Here is a 19,326-nt window from a genome sequence, read left to right as displayed (position 1 = left end):
ATAGATAGATAGATAGATAGATAGATAGATAGATAGATAGATAGATAGATAGATAGATATAATTTGGGGAGGGGTGAGGGAGATGGCCCTGTGGTCTCATTTGTATAAGGAATTCCAAAGAGGCAATGTTTGTGTGGCTTAGTTGATAGAGAGTGGGTTCCAGAGTCAAGAAAGTCTATGTTTAAGCCCACCTCTACCATACACCAGTTATATGACTGTGGATGAGGCACTTAACTTTCCTTGGCCTCAGTTCTATCATTTGTAAAATGAGTTTGGGTCAAGTGTATAATCATTGCTATCTGGGAAGCTGAAATTGATAAATTGCATATGACTGGGAGTTCAGAGTTAACAGTGGGCTAAGCTGATCCAGTGTCCACAGTAAGCCCATCACCAAAATGCCAAGTCCCTAGTAATAGAAAGGCCATCAGGCTGCTTAGGGAAGGGTAAACCAGTACATGTCATAAATGGAGAAGATTAGAGAGGGTGCAACACTTTCAGCCTGGGTGAGATAAGAAGACTCAGAGAGAGACAGAGACTGAGAGAAATAGGGAGAGAAAGACAGAGACAAAGAGAGACACAAAAACAGAGACAGACAGACAGAGACACAAACAGACAGAGAGACAAAGGGAGACAGAGACAGAGATAGAGATGGGAAACAGAGAAACACAGAGAGACAAAGACACACACAGGCAGATGCAGAGAGAATGATAGAGAGATTAGGTTAGCTAATCTCATATAGTATTTTTTTTTCTAATTACATATAAAGATGGTTTTCAACATTCATTTTTATAAGATTTTGGATTCCAAATTTTTTTCTCTCACTCCCTCTCATCCCCCATATCCAAGATGTCAAGTAATCTACTATAGGTTATACATGTGTAATTATGTAAACATCATTTCCACATTAGTTATGTTGTGAAAGAAGAAACAGAACAAAAGGGAAAAGTCACAAAAAACAAAAAGAGAGAGAGAGAGAGAGAGAGAGAGAGAGAGAGAGAAAACAATGTATGCTTGGATCTGCATTCAGCCTCCACAGTTCTTTCTCTGGATATGGATAGCATTTTCTGTCATGAGTCTTTTGGAATCGTCATGGATCATTATGTTTAGGCTAGCTAATGTAGTGAGTTCCTTTACATATACAACCCAGTAGAGACACACCTGTAGATGAACAACTCCTCTGTAATTTACAGTTGCAGAAGGTTTTCTCTGTTGCTGACAGATTAGATGATTTGCACATGGTCCCTCAGCCAGCGTGTGTCAGAAGCAGGACATGGATCCCCGTCCCCTTGACCCCAATGGAAACCCACTCTTCCCCATTCCAAGCTGTCTCTTGCAATGAGGAAAAATAATAAACATAGCATCTACTTCAAAGAGTAGGGATGGGCTCCAAAAGACCAGCACTGGTCCATACAAACAAGCATGGAGGCCAGCATGGGAAGCCCAACTCTTATCTTCCTGCTACTCTTCTTGCCCAAGTCTAGTTGGGTTCCTCTAGCAGACTAGACTCTAGAGCCCAGATCTCATTCTTTGAAGGTCAATATACACAATGGGGAGGAATCACTTGCCTGAGGGAAGGTTTGGTTTTAGTCATTCCAACCCCAAATTGTTACACAAAGAGGGTGGTGACTAAGCTAGGCTAGACTATTTTTCTCTTGATAAATAAATTAAAAAAAAAAAAACAAATGAAATGTGGCTGTGACATAATGGCATCTACTTTTTAGCTTGATTCCTAAACCAGGGAGGTAATTTCCAAAGAGAAATTTCAGCAGTATTCTATTCAATAGTCATCAGTGGGATGAGCCCATGGTCTCCCAGGGACAATAACACTCATTTGGCCATAAGGAAAACAATAAAATGAATAACAATCTGTATTCATATAGTGCTTTTAATGTTAGAAAAGAGCTTTGTTTTACATATTATCTCATTTTAGCCCTATGCCTACTCTTTGAGGTAGGTGACATGTTTATTATTTCCCTTCATTTTATAGATGAGGAGGCTGATGTCTACAGAGATTATCTAATTTTATCAAGGTCGTACCTCCAGCCAGTCAGTCAACAAGCATTTATTAAGTATCTTTTTATGAGCCAGGCACTGTGCTAAGTGTGAGAGATACAATGAAGGCAAAACACTTCTCTCAAGGAGCTTATAGTTTAATAGAAGAGACAACATATATATATATGTATATATATATACATGTATATGTATGTATATATATATACACAAACAAGATATCTCTATACACACATACATATATATGATAAACTAGAGATAATCAATAGAAGAAAAACACTAGCATTAAGCTGATAAGAGCAATTTGAACCCAGGTTTTCTTGACTCCAAGGTCAACACTCAATTCATTGTATGATAATGCCTCCTGATGTGATGTCTGTGGGGGGAATTCAGCCTTATGGTTTTACAGTAGCATTTTGTACAAGAAGACAATTGTTTTTAGAGTCAGAAGGCTGAGGTTTAAATGTTGTCTCTGCCACTTACCACCTGTGGTACTTTGGGGAAAACTCAAATGCTCTGTTTTTTCATGTGTAAAATGAAGGGATTAGATTAGATGACCTCAAAGATCACTTCAGTTGATGATCCTATAATCTGTGATGCTATACAAAGTGCACCAAACGTCTTAGTACAATTTTAAGTTATCAAAGCTTAATAACCCTTAGATGTCAGCTAAGTGCCCTCCTAGTTCTGACATTTTATGTTTGAGTCATGAAAGCTTATAATTTCACTAAGACTTTTGGGGGCAATATGTATATAAACATTATTTGCATTTAAATAGCTTTCTCCCTCACCCCTTTTATTTCAAAGCTCCTTTATTTGATCCTTAGAGCAACCATTGGAGGTGGATAGATTAGAGAATATTAGTTCCTTTTGACAGATAAGGAAAATGAAATCAAGAAAGACATTCAGTCACATCATCAGTGAAGCTAAGAGTAGGGGCCAGATCCCTTAGCCAGGAGTGGGGAACCTGTGGTCTCAAGGCCATATGGGGTCCTCCAGGTCCTCCAGTGCGTCCCTTTGACTGAATTCAGTCAAATGACATAATGGCATCTACTTTTTAGCTTGACTCCTAAACCAGGGAGGTAATTTCCAAAGAAAATTTCAGCAGTATTCTATTCAATAGTCACCAGTGGGATAAGCCCATGGTCTCCCAGGGACAATAGCACTCATTTGGCCATAAGGAAAACAATAAAATGAATAACAATCTGTATTCATATAGAGCTTTTAATGTTAAAAAAGAGCTTTGTTTTACACATTATCTCATTTGAACTCTATGCCTACTCTTCCACTGAATTCAGTCAAAGGGCCGTACTGGAAAACCTGGAGGGCCACATGTGGCCTCGAGGCCGCAGGTTCCCCACCCCTCACTTAGACTTAAGCTTCTTCCATTACCCACCATTTCTATTTTTAAAGAGGCTATGACTAACCAGATTCTGTCAAGAGCATTCGTAGTGGTCAAGAATGTGGAGGAAAGAAGGCAAAATGCTAAGGTTCCACTCAAATCTGTGTTGGGGAAGAAGAAGTGTTCTAATTAGGCTCAGTTATCAAAGTGGCCCATCTTTTGCTGGGTTCATGGTGTAGAGAGTGGGAAAGTGTGGGTGTGTTTCTGCTTCTGTATTTCTTTCATTTGGCCCTCTGGGGAAGCATTATCAGGAGTTTAGGTAACAGGTCTGTGTTATCCCGGTATCATTCTATGGTCCAGTGGTGAGGCTTGGGCTGCTACAGAGCTAGGGCACAAGGCACATCAAAGAGAGAATCAGAGTGATGGTGGGATGGCCTGCATATTCAGTCCAAGAACTGCACAGCTGATCTTCCATGATTGAAATCTGACAAGAGCATTCAGCAGCAGGCAACATGTGTGACAAACAAGATAAAATTTCTGACTTGAGCAGGAGTGAAGAGTATCATGAATTTCCAGAGCAGTGGTCAGGCATATGCAGCGTCAGTATCACTGATATGGGAAGGAAACATAGGGGAAGATTTGCCTTGAAGTAGAGCATTAGGATTACAGTAAAATCAACCTATATCTCCTTACCCTGGTCACTTCAGTGAAGGTGACACTTTATTTTAAGTTATTGTTTCAACTTTTTTTTAGAATAGAAAGATGATTATACATGAAATTGAAAATCTATAATGTACAACTTGCTATACCTTTTAAATATATAATAAAGTTATGTGTATGTGTGTGTATGTGTGTAAAACAATTCTATACATAGTTCTATTTAACACTACTTTCTCTGGGTGCAGATAGTGTCTTCATTCATATGTCCTTTGTAGTTAATTTGGGTATTTGTAATAGTCAAAATGACTTAGTCGCTCGAAGTTGTTCTTTTTTTAATTTTTTAAAATTTTTTAAATTTTTTAATTTTTTTTTTCAACATTTACTTCCACAAGATTTTGAGTTCCAAATTTTCACCCCATTTCACCCCTCCCCCACCCCAAGTTGGCATGCATTCTAAATACCCCTTCCCCTAGTCTGCCTTCCCTTCTATCTCTCCCACACTTCTCTTATCCCCTTCCCCTTCAATTTTCCTATAGGGCAGGATAGATTTCTGCACCCCATTTCCTGTATTTCTTATTTCCCAGTTGCATGTGAAAACACTTGTTTTAAACATGTGTTTTTAAAACTTTGGGTTTCAAATTTTCTCCCTTCCTCCCTCCCCACCCAGCCTCCTTGATAAGGAAAGCAACTAAATATAGATTATATATGTGCAGCTATGCAAAACACTTCCATAGTAGACATACTGTGAAAAACTAACTCTATTTCCCTTAATCCTATCCCACCCACCCATTTATTCTATTCTTTCTTTTGACCCTGTCCCTCCTCAGAAGCATTTGCTTCTGATTACCCCCTTTCCCAATCTGCCCTCCTCTCTATCATCCCCCTACTTTCTTGTCCCCTTCCCCTCCTATTTTCCTGTAGGATAAGACAGATTTCCATACCTAATTGAGTGTGTATGTTATACCCTCCTTAAGTCAAATCCTATGAGAATAAGATTCACTCATTTCCTCTCACCTTCCCCCGGTTCCCCTCTACTGTAAGAGCTTTTTCTTTTCTGGTTTTTTTTTGTGTGTGAGATAATTTACCCCATTCTACCTTTCCATTTCTCCTTCTCCTAGTATAATCCTCTCTCACCCCTTAATTTTATTCTCCAGATATGACCCCTTCATCTTCAACTCACCCTGTGCCCTCTATCTATCTATCTATCTATCTATCTATCTATCTATCTATCTATCTATCTATCTATCTATCTATCTGTCTGTCTGTCTATCTATACATACCTATAATTTTTCCCCTTCAGCTACCCTAATACTGACAAAGGTCTCATGAGTTACAAATTTCATCTTTCCATGCAGGAATGTAAACAGTTCAACCTTAATAAGTCTCTTATGATTTCTCTTTCCTGTTTACCTCTTCATGTTCCACTGGAGTGTTGTATTGGAAAGTCAAATTTTCTATTCAGCTCTGATCTTTTCATCAAGAATGCTTGAAAGTCCTCTATTTCACTGAATGACCATTTTTTCCCCTGAAGAATTATACTCAGTGTTTTGCTGGGTAGGTGATTCTTGGTTGTAATCCTATCTCCTTCACCCTCTGGAATATTATATTCCATGCCCTGCAGTCCCTTAATGTAGAAGCAGCTAAATCTTGTGTTACCCTGATTGTGTTTCCACAATACTTGAATTGTTTCTTTCTGGCTGCTTGTAATATTTTCTCCTTGACCTGGGAACTCTGGAATTTGGCTACAATATTCCTAGGAGTTTTCCTTTGGGGATCTCTTTCAGGAGGAGATTGGTGAATTCTTTCCATTTCTATTTTGTCCTCTAGTTCTAAAATATCAGGGCAGTTTCCCTGGATAATTTCTTGAAAGATGATGTCTAGGCTCTTTTTTTTGATCATGGGTTTCACATAGTCCAATAATTTTTAAATTCTCTCTCCTGGATCTATTTTCCAGGTCAGTTGTTTTTCCAATGAGATATTTCACATTGTTTTCTAATTTTTCATTCTTTTGGATTTGTTTTACAGTGTCTTGATTTCTCATAAACTCACTAGCTTCCAATTGCTCTATTCTAATTTTTAAGGAAGTATTTTCTTCAGTAATCTTTTGGACTTCCTTTTCCATTTGGCCAATTTTGCTCTTTAGGGCATTCTTTTCTTCATTGGCTTTCTGAACCTCTTTTGCCATTTGGGTTAGGCCATTTTGTAAGGTGTTATTTTGTTCAGTATTTTTTTGGGTCTCCTTTTGCTAGCTGTTAACTTGCTTTTCATGATTTTCTTGCATCACTCTCATTTCTCTTCCCAGTTTTTCCTCTACTTCTCTTACTTGTTTCTCAAAATCCCTTTTGAGCTCTTCCAAAGCCTGGGACTGATTCACATTTTTCTTGGAAGTTTTGGATGTAGGAGCTTTGACTTTGTTTTCTGCTTCTGGTTGTATGTTTTGATCTTCTTTGTCACCAAAGTAAGATAATATAGTCTGACTCTTTTTGCGCTGCTTGCTCATGATCCCAACCAATTACTTGAGTTTTAAACTCTTTGTTAAGGTAAGAGTCTGTTTCCAATGTGGAGAATGTACTGTCCCAAGCTTTGGGGGTTTGTACAGCTGTTTTTGGAGATACTTCTAGGGACCTGAAAAAGTGTCAGTTCTTCCAAGGTGCTATGATAAGGGGCAAGGTGCTTCCTCTCCACAGCCGCAACAAGTTCCACTGTACCAGCATTCCTCCTTGCCCCAGGACCACCCCTCAGAACTGTGACCCAGATCCAAGCACAGGCAAAGCAAGAGATTCCTGCCTCAGCCCTGGCAAAGAGATCCTTGCAATCCCCCTCTGATCAGCCACTTGATTCCCCCTCAGTCTGTGGGCCAGAAGCTCAGAAGCCAGCCGCTGCCCTCAGGGTGGCTGAGATCTAACTTCTTCTCTCACCGCAGTAACAGACTTTTCCCACTGACCTTCTAAGTTGTCTTTGGTGTTCATGGGTTGAAAAGTCTGGAAACTGCCACATCTGCCCATGATTCAGTCCTCTGAGGTCTGCTCCAGGGTCGTTGGGACCTGTGTACCCATGCTGAACTGTGCTCCTCTTCCAGCTCAGTGCGATATACCTTTCCAATCAGCCATCCAGGTAGTCTTGTGGAAATTTGTCTTACTCTGGTTTTTTTTGGGTTCTGCTGCTTTAGAATTTGTTTAGAGCCATTTTTTTGTAGGTATTTGGAGTGGTCTGGGGGAGAGCTCTAGCAAGTCACTGCTTTCCCTCCACAGTCTTGGCTCCGCCCTCTATTTTAATTTTTAAGGAAGTATTTTTTTCAGTAAGCTTTTAGACTTCCTTTTCCATTTGGCCAATTTTGCTTTTTAGGGCATTCTTCTCCTCATTGGCTTATTGGACCTCTTTTGCCATTTGGGTTAGGCTATTTTTTAAGGTGTTATTTTCTTCAGTATTTTTTGGGGTCTCCTTTAGCAAGCTGTTGACTTGTTTTTCATGATTTTCTTGCATCACTCTCAGTTCTTCCTCTACTTCTCTTACTTGCTTCTCAAAATCCCTTTTGAGCTCTTCCAAGGCCTGGGACTGATTCATATTCTTCTTGGAGGTTTTGGATGTAGGAGCTTTGGCTTTGTTGTCTTCTTCTGGTTGTATGTTTTGATCTTCTTTGTCACCAAAGTAAGATAATATAGTCTGACTCTTTTTGCACTGCTTACTCATGATACTGGCCAATTACTTGAGTTTTAAACTCTTTGTTAAGGTAAGAGTCTGTTTCCAATGTGGAGAATGTACTGTCCTAAGCTTTGGGGGTTTGTACAGCTGTTTTCGGAGATACTTCTAGGGACCTGAAAAAGTGTCAGTTCTTCCAAGGTGCTATGATAAGGGGCAAGGTGCTTCCTCTCCACAGCCACAAGCTCCACTGCACCAGCATTCCTCCTTGCCCCAGGACCACCCCTCAGAACTGTGACCCAGATCCAAGCACTGGTAAAGCAAGAGATTCCTGCCTCAGCACTGGCATAGAGATTCCTGCAATCCCCCTCTGATCAGCCATTCGATTACCCCTCAGTCTGTGGGCCAGAAGCTCAGGAAAAAGCCGCGGCCCCAGGGTGCGCTTGAGACTTGCGGCTGAGACCTAGCTTCTCTCTCACTGCAGTCACAGACTTTTCCCACTGACCTTCTAAGTTGTCTTTGGCATTCAGGGGTTGGGAAGTCTAGAAACCACCACAGCTGCCCGCTTCAGTCCTCTGAGGCCTGCTCCAGGGTCTCTGTGGCCTGTGCGCCCATACCAAACTGATCTCCTCTCCCCGCCCAGCGCGATATACCTTTCTGATCAACCATCCAGGCTTTCTTTGGCTGGAAATTTGTTTCACTCTGTCTTTTTGTGGGTTCTGCTGCTTTAGAATTTGTTTAGAGCCATTTTTTAGGTATTTGGCGGGCTTTGGGAGAGAGCTCAAGACAGTCACTGCTTTCCCTCCGCCATCTTGGCTCCGCCCCCACCATCTAGCCTCAAAGTTGTTCTTAAAAAAATAGTTGTTACTGTATACAATACTTTCTTGGTTCTACTCATTTTTCTCTTCATTATTTCATGCAAATCTATTCATGTTTTTCCAAGATCATCAATTTATTATAGCACATTAGTATTTCATCACAATCATATACCACAACTTGTTCAGCCATTCCCCAATTGATGGGCATCCTCACAATTTTCTAGTTCTTCATCACCACAAAGAGAGCTGCTATAAATATTTTAGAACGTATAGAGTTCTTTTCCTTCTTCCATAACCATCTTGGAAAACAGACATACTAGTGGTAGTGTTGGGTCAAAAGATATAGGAAGTTTAATAACTCTTTGGGCATAATTCCAGATTGCTCTGAAAAATGGTGGGATCAGTTCACAGTTCCAATAAGAGTGAATTGGTGTCTCACTTAAAGAGAGTTCCATTACCATCCTAGTCATCATTCTCTGGCTATGCATCTGTCCATCAACTTCTTTTCCTAAAATTTCTCTCACCACACTGAGCATGATACGTCAGGTGTAGGCTGTATGATGGGAAGTGGTCAGGGGTGATATTTGGGGACTGATAGACCTTTTGGTGCCCTTCAAATAATGCCTGGTCAGAACCTATTTAGTTTATAGTGTGTGTAGACCCTATGGGAAGAGCATTGTGGTTATTTCCTCCCCCACATCTACCCCAAAGTTTACTCATGGACCTGTGTTAAAAATGCTCTCCTGTATTTGGCAGAAAGATATATGCCCCTATACCCCTCAATATGTTTGTCATCTCATATGCTCTGAAGTCTCCATGAGATAGACTTGGAAATCATTAGGCTGAATGACTATTGCCTTAGTAACCAAGTTTGCATTCAGACACCATGCAGTGAAACAGCTTTTGAAGTGAATTAATCAATTTTAGCCATGCTGGTATATGTACCTTGCTGGATTAAAAAACAAAAAAAACAACATAATAACAAAGCACAGTGCCTAGCTATTCCTCATTTTCAAGAAAGATAAGAGTAGCAAATTGGCTCACATAACAGCAGAAAGGATTTTGGTAAGCTAGAAGACACAACTTCTTGAATACTAAGTCCCCAACTTGTTGATTTTTGAAGAAATAGTTAATTGCAAGCACTAATAGGGTTAACCAAAGGGACCCCATATCCAGCTATGTACCCATGCCCAAGGGCATTTGCAGCATATATATGGGCATGGCAGGAGGGTACTATGTTTGAAATGCAATGGAACTTTGGGGAGAATGATGTAGCTAGAAGCTTTGAAATTGCCCCATTTCTCTCTAAGACTTCCACCCTCTTCAACCCTAATCAATATTGAGACAGTAGGTGAAGAACAGGGTTGTGTACTCACTGCAGAATATAGGGCATCCTAGGGCTAGATAATTACTTTTCCCCAAATGTTAAATAAAGTTCCTCCCAGTTCAGATATTTTATCTTGCATACTCACAAATCCCTTCAACCCTGGAACTCTGTTTCTAAACTTATACAGACATGTTTTTCTAGTCCATGATAAAATCTTCCCAAACTCATTTCATTTTTTACCTTGTTTATGCAACATTTTTACTATTCTTTTAACAACACCTAAAATCACAACTAGAAAGCTGCAAAGCAACTAACTCACTCCAGAAATATACACAGCAAAAATTACCACGCATTTCCTTGATATTTTAATATTCACCAGAGAATGGTGTTATATAGACCATCAGACGTTTTGTCTTTCATTTCACTGGGGTCAAAATAATTCATGAAGGACACCAAGTTTTATAGTCTGCTTCCATACTTTCCATAATAATGTCATTTTCCCCAGTTGTTGAATTATAACATTGTCCTAAGTTTGAGTCATCCCAACCTTTCTCCCACTTGGGCAGCTTTCCTTTCCTCTTGCTTTCTAATTGTGCGGGACCAGTTTTGGTGGAGTGAATTTTTAGAACTGAGATATGATCTCTCTTAAAAACAGCCCTTATGGAAATAGTCCTGAAGTCATCTTGCCCTCTGATGCTCAGATAAGGAGCTGGGCTGCTGAAGAGCTGGTCTAATCAATCCCAAAGATACAGAGCCTGGACTCCTTTGCACTTTTACTTTCTAATTATTTTGCCTAGTAATCTGGTGATGGCTAAGGAAGGAGGCATGTGAGAGAGCCTATCTCTCAGCAAGCTGCAGAAAAGAAATCATAGAAGTATATATTTAGGGCTAGATATGACCCAGTTTTCAGATAGTCTAAACTGCAAATTTTATAGATCAGGAAACTTAGGGCCAGAAATTCTAAGTGACTCCCCTAAAGTCACACAGAAAGTAACTGACATGGGATTTGAGCCCAGGTCCTCTGTTTCCAAATCCCACACTGTTTTCAGGGTACCAAATACTTGAATGTTTGACCTGAAAGAAATGCTAGAATTTAAAATGTTTTATCTATACTGCGTCCCTTCACTATGGACATATGTCTATCTTGGGTCCTTTAGAAAAATATTTCTTTATATTCTCTTTTATTGACTTTATCAACTCCCATTGGTTTAATCATTTCTACACCAATGATTCATATCTAGATATCCATCCTAAGTCTCTCTATTGAATAATAGTCCTGTATCACCAACAGCCTTTTGAAGTAATCATTCTACAGTTGTATGAAACTCAACATGCCCAAAACAGAACTCACTGTCTCAAAGGGACTTACTTAAGGTTAAGCAGCTAGTCACCAACAGTGAAGTATTTATGAAACTAACTCTTCTTTTTAAAGCTTGTTGCTCCCCAAAACAATGAAATACACATTTGGCACGTTTGGGTTTGCTCATTCCCACATCCATGTCTTTGCTTGGCTTCTTTCCCTTACCTGGAAGGCCCTCTTTGTTTCATTTTGTTTTTTTGTTTGTTTGTTTTACTAGGCAATGGGGTTAAGTGACTTGCCCAGGGTCACACAGCTAGTAAGTGTCAAGTGTCTGAGGCCGAATTTGAACTCAGGTCCTCCTGACTCCAAGGTTGGTGTTCTATCCACTGTGCCACCTAGCTGCCCCATGGAATGCCCTCTTTATATGCACTCCCTCACCAATTCAAATCCATCTTATTCATTCCTCATGATCTAACTCAAAGTCTGCTTCTTTCTTGAAGCTTGCCCTGATTACTCTGTCCCTTTGAGTTCCTGTGGCATTTATAGCCTAGATATCAGAATTCAGCACTTCTTGTTACTGTCTTCTGTGTCAGGCCCTCCCAGAAGAATAGAAAAGTCTCAGAAAGTATTGGGGGCAGCTAGATAGTTCAGTGGATAGAGTGCTGAATCTGGAGTCAGGAAGACTCATCTTCCTGAGTTCATATCTGGCCTCAGACACTTAATGGTTGTTTGACCCTATTCGCTTTATTTAGTTTCATCATCTGTCAAATGAGCTGGAGAAGGAAGTGGCAAACCACTCTAGTATCTTTGCCAAGAAAACCCCAAATGGGATCACAGTCAGACACAGCTGAAATGACTGGACAACAACAACAGAAAGTATTGACAAGGATGCAACTATCAGTAACCTTATTTTTTCAGCAAAACCCTTCAGTGTATTCTGTGTCCAAGACAGCAAGGAGCTCACAGCATGATGTGCTCTCTTCTCCCCACCACCACACACACACACACACACACACACACACCAAAAAGACACAGAGAAATACACTTGGGAGCAACAGACCGCAGAAGTCACGCTGCTTTGCTGCATAGAGTTTCAGTTGGCTTTCTCTCTTTCTTTCCAAGACAGTCAGTTACACAGCTACAGTATGATGGACTAGTGGAAGGCCTGAGATATGTGCTTTTATTAAAAGCCTGAAAGCAGTATCAGGGTAGGAAGAAGTAGCTACTCTTATTAGATCGATTGGCAGCAGCTGCTATCTTCCTGCCCCTACAACCTAAAAGCCAGCTTCTGAGATGGTACTAACAATAAAGTTATACCATAATATTTTAGAAAATCATTTAGAAAATTCAGAAATACCATAAAGGAAGGGTCCATGTCTTATCCATTTTATGTAAACCTCACAGCACTGATGTGGAGGACAGTATATGACAGGACAGAGCAAGCAGCAGTTAGCATCATTTTGGCATTTATGTCACCCAAATACAGCAATAACTCCTGTTTTGCTTTTGTGTTAGGAGTCAAAATGGGGGAAAGAGGACCATAATGGCAACCATCAGACATGGTTTGTCCTCTTGGATCGGGCACAATTTGGCCTCATGATCTTGGGCTAACCATTACCACTCTGGACATCATTTTCTTCATCTATAAAATGAGGGAGTATGATATATGGCTTAATAGTCACTAAAGTATTTTAATGATGATAAGGTAGCAAGCAAAGAGGAACATTTAAAAGGTGTCTATCCCAGAAACTTCTCTCTGTACATTTGCTTAATTCATAGAATCATAAGACCTCTCCACTGGAAGAGGTATTCCAGGCCATTTAGTCTAACTGTCCCTGGCCAGGATTCCCTTCTATTATCAACTCTATAAATAGTCAAATAGTGGTCTAATTTAAAGAGAAAGGATTCCTAATAGAGATGAATATTTCAAAGCTTAATGTTTAAAATATAAGAAGGAAAGGTTGATCAGCCAAGTTGCTTTTGTGCATCATGCCAGAAGATTCTGAGGTGGAAATGATATGTTTTGCTAAAATAGAGTATTGAGTAAATCTGCCTAGGGGAAGTGAAGAATGCAGCCAAACTTGGCCTGTTTGTCATTTCCTGAACTCAGAATTCTACATATTGTAATACCTTCAGGCCTTTGCCTAGGCTATTTACCATCCCTGGAATGCACTCCTTTTCCATTTCTGACTCTTACAATCTCTTCCTTCCTTCAAGGATCGGCTCAAGTCCCACATCTATGGAAAGCCTTCCTTGGTTTCCCTGGTTGGTTATTAGTGCTTTCTCTTGCTCCCAAATTCTTATAGTATCTCTTTGCATGTATTTATTTTGTATGCCTTTTGTACATAATGATACCTGTATCTATTGTCTCCCTAATAAATATAAGCTCTTTGAAGGAAGTGGATAGTTTCATTTTTTTCTTTGTATCCTCAGTGCCTCGAACATAATAGGGATTTAATAAACATTTTGTTTGGTTGTGATTGATAGATGCTACAAGGTTGGGGGCAAAGGAGAGGTCCAGTCAAGATAATTTGAGGAGGATAAGAATACTTTCAGTTGGGAGAATAATATAACAAGAAGTTCCTAAGCTGAGCCTGGAAGGAAAGATGGATTCCACCAAGTAGAAATGAAGATACATTTTTATACCGGACTGTCATGAGGGGAAGTATTCATGAATGCACAGAAGCAAAATAAGGGTTTTGGGGAATAGCCAGCTATCTAGTAAGGCTAAAAGGGAACATGTAGGGAGGGGAGTCATGTGAAATAAGGCCAGAAAGGTAGGTTGGAACATTTTTATCTGAAATCCTTTAAAATGCCAGGAGAAGGAATTTTTATTTTATCATAGAGGCAATAAGGAGCCACTGAAAGCTTTTGAGCAGAGGAATAACCTAGCTTAACATATTCATTAGGAAGATTATTATAACAGGTATGGGAAGGATGTACTGGAGTAGGGGAAGAATGGCACATCCCGTACCGGAATGTGCTTCATTTTCATTCTGGTGCAACAGACCTTTCCTGTCAATCTTCTCAGTTGTCTTGGGATGGAAAATTGTTTTTTACTGCATCGTTTGGTGTGTTCTGCTGTTCTAGGACTTGTTTTGAGGCATTATTTAAAGTTGTTTGGGGGGGATTTGGGAGAGCTCAGGCAAGTGCCTATCTTTACTCTGCCGTTTTGGTTCCCTCATTTGTAAAATGAAGGGGTTGGACTAAATGGACTCTAAAATTCCTTCCTTCATAATAATCACAGGCATTTCTATTACACTTTAATTTCATTTGATCCTAACAATCCAGGGGGTAGGTGCTATTATTATCCCCATTTTACAGATGAGGAAAGTGAGGCAGAGAGAGATGAAGTAACTTGCCTAGGGTCACACAGCTAGTAAGTCTTTGAGGGCAGATTTGAACTCAAGTCATTCAATGCTATCTATTGTAACACCAAGCCTAGAATTAGAATAGGGCATGTCTAAGCCCCCATATTGCAGATGAACCTGAATGAAGACCATGGACATGAAATAACTTGCCCAATGCCACATTGTCAATGTTTGAACTAGCTCTTGTCCCCAGACCTTGTGCTCCTAAATCAATACTCCTAGTATTATATCCAACCATCTACAAAGTACTACAAAGAAATGCTTGGTGGGGAGAGAGGGAAATAGACTTGAAGTCAGAAAAACCTCTGTCTAAATCCCATCCCTTACATTTTATGGCTATGTGACCTTGTTCAGGTCTCTTAACTTCTCTGAGGCTCAGGCAACTCTGAAAGGCTGCAGATTATAGAGAGGTTTCCATATTATTGCAGTTGTAGTAGTACTATTTTTCCACTAAAGACCCTTTTATATCTTCATTGGTTTCCCTTGTAATCTTATGTATTTTAGTTCATGCATTTAAAAACATTATTCTGAGAAGGGGTCCATAGGCTTCATCAGATGGCCGAAGAGCTCCATGGTACAAAAGAGGTACAAAAGAATCCCTGGACTGCATGATCTCCAAAAGCCCTTCTTTGATCCTTACCTCTTGCCATAAGCAGAATACCCCCCTTTTGCATCTCTGTCTCTGTCTCTTTCTCTTTCTGTCTGTCTGTCTGTCTCTCCCTCTCTCTCTCTCCTCTTCCTCCTCCTCCTCCTCCTCCTCCTCTCTTTTCCTCTCTCTCTTGCTGTACCTCTCTCTTATCTCTCTTACTGTCTCTCTCATCTCTTCCACTGCCCCCTTCTTTCTCTTTTCTCTCTCTCTTTCCCTCTCCTGCCCACCACACACACACATGCTAGGGCCTCCCAAAGGGCCATTTCACGCTCTTCTCCAATCTTGTCACTCTACTTCTCACAGCAGCTCACAACAAACATTCCCTCCCCTCCACCTGCTCACAATCCCAGCGTGTGTTATATAAATGATAGCTCCACTACCTCTCTCTCACAAACACACCCAAGGGTCTGATCAAATCTCATTCAATCATCAGCATCAAAGAGCTCTATTGATAATTAATAATGGAAGGCAACTGTTTGCCTTCCCCAGAGATTCGTAGTTTCTCAGGGTACAATAATATTCCATTGCACAAATATATCATCCCATAAATTATTTAACATTTCTCCAATTGTTGAACACGAGCATTGTTGCTTTATATTTCTTCCTCATTGATTACCATTTTTAAGGTATAATCATAGAAATAAGAATCACTGGGTCAAAGGATACATATCAATGATTTAATACGCTTACTACATATTGCTATATTAGCGTAGTGTCATTGCCATGGGACAGACCATAGCAGAGCCCAAAATAAGGTTTAGGAAATGTCTGAGTCTGTCTGCTGATAATGCCAAGGAAGAAGAGAAACTAAAAGCCCAGTAACTGTATTAAAGCAATTATTCTTATCTTTCTAGTTTTGTAAGACTCATAGATGGAGAAAGAAAACATGCTAGGGATTAGTAGACATTTATTGTTGTAAGGATTGAGCCATTTTGGTGGTAAAAACATGTTGTGTTTTATTTTATTTTATTTTATTTTTATTTTACAGAGACATCAAGCCAGACAACATATTATTGGATGAGCATGGTAAGCCCCTTTAAATATTTTATCAAGATTAGGGCCACATGAGATTTTTCCCATTTAAAGGGATCCCAACATTTCCTGTCCTTAAGCAACATTGAACAACTAAGAATATCTCCTAGTTAATACCCCTGGTAAGCTCTTTCTTGGCTCAGCTTTCCTTTCCTCACTTTACATTCTGCTATCATTCACTCCTCTTCAACTGAACTGAGGATATATTTTGTGTTGCTTGGTCCAGGTGCAAGGATGTTTTGTACTACCTACCCCAAGCACAAAAATTTCTAGTCAAAGCTCTGATCAACTATACTATAGTCTATTCCACAACTATATTACATTCTATTGCACTCAGCTGCCTCAAAAGTCTTTTTCTGATGCCTCATCATGTCTGAAGGGTGATCCTGGATTCTGAACTCTGACAGGTGACACTGAGCTGGAAAGAGTCAGTATAGGACCAAGTGTAGATTGTAGGCCTATTATCTGAGAACCAAAATAGTCAGGTGCAGACGCACTCATGACCAGAATATTGGCTACAAGGCAATAGGGTATTTTGTTTTGTTTTGTTTTGTTTTTTTGGTCACAGCAACTTATGAAAACCATCTTCTATGCCTTGGAAGGGTTGAAATCTGAGATGGAGGAAGGAAGAGCCACACTGATGATATCACCACTCTTTTGAGTATTGAACAATTGAATGAAACCTGGAGGATTTGGTCAATTGCAAAGTTAATGAGTCAAAGAAGCTGAAATTTTAGGCTGTAAAAGAAGCATAATATGTAGAATGAGAGAGAAGAGAGTTTCACCATATTCTCCTCTTATATTCAAACACTACAAGTTATTGGACATACATTCAAAGAAGGTAATGAGCAATGAAGGGAATTTCAAGAGAAGATCAGCTATATTGGTGAGGGGACTTGAAAATATGTTATGCAAAGATCATTTGAAGGAACTGAAGATATTTAGCCTTGAGAAAAAAAAAGATAAGGGAGAAGACATGATCACTATCTGAAAAGACAACCTCTGATAGGCTGTTACGGATAAGACAGTATATACTTTTTTAATTTTTTGAATATGTTTTCCAATTACATGTAAAAACAATTTTCAACATTCTTTCTCTTAATTTTGAGTTCCAAATTCTCTTTCTCCTTCCCCCTTCTCCCTCCTCCCCAAGACTGTAAGCAATTTGATATGGCTTATACATGTGCAAGCATGCAAAGCATATTTTCATATTAGTCATGTTAGGAAAGAAAACACAAACAAAAAAAGGAACACTATTGTGCCATAAGAAATGGTGAGCCTGTATTTGATTTTGGTTAGTTGGATTTCAGTTAACCAAAACTTTACTTGACAATAATGACTGGGAATTAAAAACAGTCCATCCTGAGCATTCATAATATTTTTATGGATTTTTGAAATGGGAATGTGACAATACTAAAAAGAGTCCATGAATTTATCAATGAGGTCTCGCCCTCTAATGGTACAGGTCAAAATCCATCCACATGTTGTCATCTTATGTGATTCTTGTCCATGTCCTCTTATATGTCTTCCATACAGCCTCAATCAAATGTTCTGGAAACCTTGTTTTGATAAAGGGGTGGGGTTGAAAATAGTTATTAGTTGATGGGAAATATTCAGTAGATTTAGGGTATAATTAGAAGAGCAAGGTTTTGTAGAAATCAAAAGGAGATGGGTTCAATAACACAGGGATAGGGATTAGTTGCAACAATGATGAGGGCCTCTTCTTTCTTTGATTTGGGGAGAAATGAAGATAGGACAGGTGAACTGAATTTTAATTCTTAATTGTTTACATATAAATATGTATACATATTATAGTTATGCACATATTTATTCACAATCATATATACATGTTACATATATGTATGCATATATGTGTGTATATGTATGTCTGTATTTATATCTCATTGGACAGTTAGATGCTACATTGCATGCTGGACCTGAAGTCGTCTTCCTGAGTTCAAATCTGATCTTGGGTACTTACTAGCTGTATGACCCCAGGCAAGTCACTCAACCCTATTTGCCTCGGTTCCTCATCTGTGAAATGAGCTGGTAAAGGAAATGACAAAACACTCTAGTATCTCTGCCAAGGAAACCCTAAATGGGGTCATGAGGAGTCAGACATGCCTGCCAATTGACTGAACAACAACAGACTGTGAGGTCTTTGAGAGCAATAGAACATAAGCTTCTTGAGGGCAGCACTGGTTCTTCTTTTTTCTCCATATCCAGAGGATCTTACACAGAACAGGTTAATAACTGTTTATGAAACTGAGTCTAGAGTAGAGAACAGTGTTATGTGTGAAAGCTCTAACTACCCCACCCCCAGCAAAGGGCTCCTCATTCATTTGCTTAATAAATGGTGGTTGAATAACAAGTGAATGAATGAATGGATTGCGTCTTCCAGATGGAATTAAAATGACTTATTTTAAAGAATTGTCTTTCCATCTGCTTCTAACACATTTGTTTATCCATGTGTTTCATGCTCTTCATTGGATGGTGGGTAGCAGCTTTAAAAATACCTACTCCCTTGTCAAAATATTTCCTATTTCATCTTTCTCCTACAGCAAGCATAAGACTCTAGGGAAAAGGAGGGACATGTGTTGTTTACTATAAGGCCTTTGGGGAAATTGGACTCCTTAGGAAATGCATGGGGGGACGCCACCCAAATACTTAGAGGAAAAGAAAGTCTCCTACTGAGATCGAGGGCCCATAAGATGTCCATATTTTACACAGCACTTGGAAATTTGAAGAAAAACTAAAACTAAATATTTACTTAAAGCTGTCACATTATTATTTAAGAGCCTATTCATGGAACCATGAGTTAGATCTGGAGTCAGGAGACCTGAGTTCGAACCATGGTTTGGTCACTGTCCTTGGGCAGCCTACTTTACTTTCTCTGGCCCCAGTTAATTGATCTATAAAATGGGGATAATTGTATTCCCAGATCCTAGCATAATGCTTTTCATATAGTTGGCACTTAACAAATGCTTATTAAATCAAATTGAATGTAAACATAAACTATTATAAAATAAATAATTTTAATTATTACAAATATAAGCAATTTTAATATAAACATCATGCCTGACCTCTTTTGAGGGAGACAAGACTTGCCTACATGAAACAACTAGAGAATAACATAAGTCCTGTCCAATTAGGTATTACATTGAATAATCAGTTGTCT

At 39.4% G+C, this 19,326-nt stretch overlaps 1 protein-coding gene across 1 annotated transcript in view; it reads left to right on the top strand.

The window, feature by feature from the left end:
• STK32B (serine/threonine kinase 32B) overlaps positions 1-19,326 on the top strand; it is a 264,794-nt gene that overhangs the window by 176,982 nt on the left and 68,486 nt on the right. Inside the window, exon 3 of the mRNA XM_027836560.1 lies at positions 16,105-16,142. Within this exon, the coding sequence (XP_027692361.1) occupies positions 16,105-16,142 (38 nt within the window). The remainder of the gene's footprint in view (positions 1-16,104; positions 16,143-19,326) is intronic.

This window comes from Vombatus ursinus, unplaced genomic scaffold (assembly GCF_900497805.2).
Source record: "Vombatus ursinus unplaced genomic scaffold, bare-nosed wombat genome assembly UNPS02014818.1, whole genome shotgun sequence".
In the NCBI taxonomy this organism is placed as follows: Eukaryota; Metazoa; Chordata; class Mammalia; order Diprotodontia; family Vombatidae; genus Vombatus; species Vombatus ursinus.
This window is presented reverse-complemented; position numbering and strand designations above follow the sequence as displayed.